The 6,728-nt window shown below is 33.5% G+C and overlaps 1 protein-coding gene across 1 annotated transcript in view; it reads left to right on the top strand.

Moving 5' to 3' along the window:
* The window catches only part of LOC106473425 (general transcription factor IIH subunit 4-like), a 46,906-nt gene extending 44,602 nt beyond the window's left edge, over positions 1–2,304 (top strand). The window contains exon 10 of the mRNA XM_013934106.1: positions 2,249–2,304. Coding sequence (XP_013789560.1) covers positions 2,249–2,304 — 56 coding nt within the window. The remainder of the gene's footprint in view (positions 1–2,248) is intronic.
* Positions 2,305–6,728: the final 4,424 nt, after the last annotated feature.

The following is a 6,728-nucleotide window of genomic DNA, read 5'->3' as shown; positions in this document are numbered from 1 at the left end:
GCTCTTGATTCTTTTTCAAGCACTGACCCCCCCCCCCCTCCAAATTAGCTGCTGTTACTGAAAGTATTAGCATGATCTCCACCAGATGCTGGATGTCGTGATAAAAGTAAAACACATTCACAGAAAATGGATGTACACTAGAACATTTTCTGTAGTAAGGGAATATTTATGAGTATTCTGGTAGAATGAGTGCCAATATGAATGTTTTGAGACTGAAAATACATAACAAGCATCTATGTGCATTTATGGTTGACACATTTTTATCATGTACAAATGAATTACAAGGAAACACTAGTACTAAGTAGTCAGTTTTGTATGATTCCTTGGTTGTGTTGTAGGTGTGCACATACAGAGATGGGTTTTTGGTGTGGGAGCTCCTCTTCCCTGCCTGTACCCATTTTTGAAGTGAAAGGTAGAGGAATCTTTTGAATCTGATGTACAATTCCAGATGGTGTAGGTTGAGGTTAAACTCCCATTGATGGTCTATTGTGCCCATAGCCACTCTGCACCAGGGGGTCCCATTATTTCTGTATTTTTTGGAGACCCCTCCAAGTTCCCACTCTTTACATTTTGGCGACACATTACTAAAGGACAAAGAGTATATGTCGTCTCCCACAGGTGTGTTATTTTTAATTCCTTATCACATCTCATGGTCTTCTTTTGGGTGCTTCCTACTGGATAGATCATGTTCTCACCGGCTCTCCACCAGTTCAGTGTGGGATTCTAGCTTTTTGTGAGTGGAAGTAAGATATCATATCAGAAGTTAATATTTTCTTAAACTGAAAATGTATTTCCAATAGATACTATCTCCTCTCACATTTCCCACTCGTCCTCCCCACTTCCAGTGTGGTTTGGTTAGTTAAGACATCAGCTCAAAAATAATTAACACTTGGAAAAAAACTTTCCATTAAAAATAAAATTTCTGTTGATGTCAAATTCACCCAAAAACCTGGTACTAAACTAAAATCATTATTAAATAAAAATTACATAGAATCACACAATTCCAACTTCATTTATAAAATAACATGCAATAACTGTCTAGAATTTTACATCCGAGAAACAGGTAGAAAATTGGAAATCAGATTCACTGAACATAATAAAAAACCCTCTCATATTTACCACCATTGCAGCACAAAAAAACCACAGTATATCCATTCAAAACACTGTAATTTTAAACAAAGAACCTAACATCAATAAAGGTTAAATAAAAGAAGCTATCTCAATTGAAGAAAACAACCCCACCCTAAATCAACACCCTGTGGTACCAAGATACCTATATTAGACTATGAAGCAATATCCTGTCGTGTGATCTCTTTGTTCTATACTGCGTACATATACTCATGTATCTCTGTAAACTAATTGTACCTGAGGATGACAAAGTCTTGTTGTACAGTTATAATATAGTTTTTTTTCATTACCCAAATTTTTGTAATGAAACTCTTGAGCCTGTTGAGTAGTCAGAAGTCACTAATGAGATTGCTTGTGAAACTTATACATTGATGCACCAGAATAAACTGGTCAAGACTTCTGATGAACACATTGTTTCCATTGTATTTCTCCAAGAGTTTGGGGACAATGAATCTGACACTGAAAATGATCCACCAGTTGAGCCAGTCAGTCTGAATATAGCACGGTCTAGTTTTAAAGACATAATCACATTGTCTGACCAAAACATTTACTTATGTTAAGATGATTATGATGTTATGTGTTATTTGCTTAAAGCTGTTGAGATGCATCAAAAGAAAAAAAATTTCGTACAGAAGCAAACTGTGATTACAACCTTCTTTGGAAAGCAATTTGTTGTATATGTGACCAACATGTTGTACTTTGTGTTCTGGAAGTAAATACATAATTAGTTTGAACAAAATGAAGTTTTATGTGAAGATAATGAAATGGCACTTTGATTATGCAACTTGTGTAATTATTGATGACTTATAAATAAGTTTATTGTATATATATACATTTGCTGTTTTTTACTAGTTACATGCCAGTCTGTACTGGTTTGAACCATTACATTTATTGATAGATAATGCATACTGTTAATAGTGTCCATTAAATTCAGAATGACTGATTTGACTATCTGTATGTCTCAATAATTAGTTCATTACAAATGTGTTTTTCAATTAATCAGGTTTCACTATGTACAAGTAACTGCTTTCAATTGGTATTTGATTAGAAATTAGCAGAATGACTTTTTTTTGTTGTGTTCAACTTGTACATACTACTAAAATAAATATTTGTTATTTAGATTCTCAACTGCAGGTTGCGCTACTTGGATTATTTTGCGAGCTTATTTATAGGTAAGTCACATTATCAGATAATGCTTATAATTAGAAATTGAGTGCATTATTGAAGAACATGATATTGTAATGATAGAATAAAAAATAACAGCTGTTTGAGCAAGAAAAATAAAAAAAAACTTTGAGATTTCCTTGTTCTATTATAAAATTCAGATTTTTTTGGTTATTGAACTAATAATGATTTACAAATGTGTAAAAACTTTGAGCTGCAGAAGGTAAAACAGACTCAAAAAAAGTACAAAATTTGTTACAAATCAGTTTTTAGATGTTATATGCTTGAATTAGCAACAAACCTGTAGGCTTCTTAGCACCAACTTTCACAAATGAATCAGACGCAGATGTAACTTGTTTTTAACTATTAATAATGCTTCTTGATTTGTCATCAAAGTTCATTTCACAAACATGCCTAGTGGTTTGATCTCTTGAATTATTATAAACTGTTGTGGAAACTTTAAACTGAAAAATATCTAAGCTTGTATTGCTGAACAGTTTGTAAGTTGTCAAACTTTTTGTTGTTGTTGTTGTTGGCTGAATTCACCTTTAGAATGTGGTGATGTTGTTTTGTGAAATTTAGGAAAATAAGGTAATCAATTGTCATCATACATTTATTTCTTAATTTGTAACCTTGTAACGTTATCTGTAACTGCTCTGTTGCAGTTTGATGATGTTTCGAGGAAACCCCAATATGACTAATTGACCAGTACCATTTGAAATATAAAATAGAGATGGAGATTTATCTCTTACAGTTACAGCTGTGAGGATAAATATATATCAAATTGATCTAAGTTATCTATTGAGTCAAATAAATATGTTTAACACAGTTGTCTATAAAAGTTGTTTTTAGTTTAGAGTGAAATTTCCAACCAGCTAATATGGATTTGGACATATGGCAGAATTAGCCAATTTTTTTTGGAAAAAATTATTGTGATCATTTGGAAAGAAATCCTTGAAATTGAAGTTCTCAGATTAAGGCAGTATCTGTTTTATTAGAACACTACTTATGACAGTTTCATCTTATGCATACATGGATATTGATAGTCTGTCTATTAGGCATGAGATTAAAGACATATTTCCTGTAGTAGTTACAAGGTTTTTTTTTCATGTAAAACTTAGAGAAAATTTTTTCCTTCTAAGCAAGTGAATCATTTTCATTTTTATGACATTCTATGTGTCCAATTTTGGTTTAAAGTTTATTCTGAATCATTTTTTGAAGTGTAAAGCATCAGCTTTTTTTTCATAGCTTTTTTTTTAGCATAAGAATTTTCTATAAACCTGACACGCAGCAATATTGTTTTCCAAGTTCATAATCATTAGCTAATATTTTTGTTAATAGTTGTTTTAAGTGAATAGTTCCCAACCTTTTCAATGGACTGGAAAAATCAGTAGAAACTTTATGGAATATTGGGAGTATATATATATAAACCTATAGACTCACACTAAATATGAGCCATAGATATGATGTACAGAGAATGTAAATTGTTATACCTATTAAAGGGGTTTTGCACTAGCGGGCCAAAAGTTTGGTAAAAGAGTTGTTTCCATTTAAAATTAAATAATTCAAGAAGCTTTAAACTGAAAGCTATAAGGCTTACTAATGAATGAAGAAGGACACAACACTTTTTGCCTGTTTCTAACACGTATACAAATTATAAAGTTCACAAACATTAAACTGCATTTTTTTTTCTCTCTCTCTTCTTTTTTTTTTTCATTAGATGTTTCTGAGAACCAGTGGTTGGGAACGATTGCTTTAACAGGGGCATTGCCAGGGGTCGTTTCTGAAATTGATAACACATGTAGACTTAATTAAGCCATGAGTCAGTAGTAGTCCATTGCAAGGTTCATGTCACATAGCAGAAATACCTTAGAAAATGAAGTTAAGATTATAACACTACATTTGGAAGCTTTTGTAACACTATATATAATGTTCTGTGACTATCAGACTGCCATTGAGCTTCAAAAGGTGGTCGTTTGCACCCAGTCATACTCCTTGACAGTGCCCATGTTTTAAATTTTATGATTAATTCATGCCTGACAATATTCTTTTTTAATAGACTCTTGCAAGTGACAACCCAACTTTTATTAAGTAGTTGAATTGCATTTTCTTACCCTCATATAATTCTTTATATATAATGAAAATATGTTTTATCCAAATGGTTATTTTTTGAATGTTTTGTAGTAATGTTGTTGTTTTTTCAATACGCAAAGTTCTATTAACAGCTGATACATTTAATCTTCTAGAAGTTTTGATATGTCTGAGTCACAATAACAGCTGCTAATCTTATGAAAAATTGGCTTTGTGAATGCAGTTTTGGTGCTCTTGAGGAGAATAAGTTTTGTTTCTGTTTTGAAAGATTTTAAACATGTTGTAAAAGTCACGTCTGTCTTTTCAATGTTCTTTGGTCTGCTGGTTGTGTCATTTGACTATTTAATATTAGGCTTTCCTTTATTTTACAGCACAATAGTTGTACCACACAGTGAGCAACTGTATTCATTTATTTTCCCCTGATCAGATGTGGCCACTAATTTGTGAAAAAAAATAGCCACCTGTCTACGATGTTTACAGAGCTAAGTATGGATTGATATGTGCGTGGGAAATTACATGGATATGATGGTGAATTTTTAGTAGCTACAAGTGCTGCTAAAACTCTTCAGTTCTGTCTAATACACAAGTGGTGTTTTGTGGTAAACTACCATCACAATCTGTGGTAGTGCCATCAACTGACAATGATGTTAAAGTGATGTTAGAAACACTTTGGTTTTTGGCAAGAAGGCAGATATCTCTGTGATCAAAATATATTCCAGTTATGGTTTGTAATTATGGTATACAAGCCGTAGAGAATTTGGCTGGAACAATGATAGGTACAGTGCATAAAGAAGAAATTACAAAAATAATGGAATAGCTAGTGTTACTTCAGCCAAACTGCACTGGGAAACAAAATCCTGGTTGCCAGTACACTGAGTCCACTGATCATAAATTCTGTGAACAGTCTAGCTCAGTTGGTTACTAATGGTGTTCATCAGTGTATGTGCCAAAACAGATTGTCACTGTTTCAGAAAGAATAAACATCACCTAGCATCATATAGATATCAGATACCCAACCTATAAAACAATCATTGCACAGCCTTCCTTGGAGCACCAGGATTGTAGCCAGCACCAAGGTAGATCAGATACTAAGGACAAAATTATTCAATCTTCAGAGATATTTGATCATCATATTTAGTGATTGTCCAAAAGAAAACAGATACATTGAGATTCTGTGTGGACTTCAGATGGGTGAACATGGTAATGTGTATTGATGTATTTCAATTCCATGCACAGACAAATGTTTTGATGCAACGAAAGAATCCCATTTGTTTTATATATTAGATCTCACCTCTAACTAGTGGTAAGTCAAGGAAGACAATGAAAGTAAATGAAGACTTTTCTTAACATTCCAAAAGGCTTGTATGAGTCTTTGATCATGTCATTCCACCTCTAATATGCCAAGCTACCTTCAAGTGGCTGATGGAATTTGTATTATGTTGTGAGTTACAATGAGAACAGTGTTTAATTTATATCAACAGCATTCAGTTGTTTGGACACACATTTCGTGTTGCAGTTGAAAACCTGTATATGATATTTCAATGTTTTCCACCCACATGTGTGAAACTGAGGCTAGGGTGTTCTCATATGTTTTTGCATGTAAAGTTTCTCTGATTTCTAGTTAATATAGGTAGAGTATCTGCAGATCCTGCTAAAATATGTGCAGTGGTAAACTGCCCTGACCCCAGCAATAAGAAGAAAGTCTGAAGTTTTCTCATCTTTTCATCATATTACAGATGTTTCATGCATTGTTGAAGTGGTTGATGAACTTCAGAGAACTGGAAAGTATGATCACAATATTGTAAGGGTACAATTTCACTGTACACCACTGAATGGGCCAACCAAGAAATGCAAACTTGCTTTCTCATTGGTAGATGAGAGCTTATACATTTGTAGATTGTCTAGAATTCCCACATAATGTTGGTGTCAAAACTAGTCTTAGCTTTGACAATGAGCCACACAGCTATTGAATATTCTGATGCTGAATGTATACTGAATCTGACAAAAGAAAAGCTGCAGGAATAGAGTATAAAGGCCTGGTTTTGGCACTATTTGCTGTCTAGCAAGGAGAAATGCATCTATCACAGATCAGTGAACATAGTATGGAAGTATGTAACCTTGGGGAATTGTTTGATCAATTGCAGGTATGAGAAAGAGTGCTATACTATTGCTTCAACCTGTACAAGTGCTCTGCTTAACATGTGACGCAGCTAATAGTTGCAAGAGGTATGTGAATGGAGATTCTCCAAACATTACATGATGATCTTATCTGTGGGATTTCCGGGAGTTTTTGCACTACAGCCAACCTAGTCAGCTTTACTGGCCACATTCTTACAAGGAAATAG

This window comes from Limulus polyphemus, unplaced genomic scaffold (genome assembly GCF_000517525.1).
Source record: "Limulus polyphemus unplaced genomic scaffold, Limulus_polyphemus-2.1.2 Scaffold6162, whole genome shotgun sequence".
Classification (NCBI taxonomy): Eukaryota; Metazoa; Arthropoda; class Merostomata; order Xiphosura; family Limulidae; genus Limulus; species Limulus polyphemus.
The sequence above is the reverse complement of the archived record's forward strand: the minus strand, read 5'-3'. Positions and strand labels throughout refer to the sequence as shown.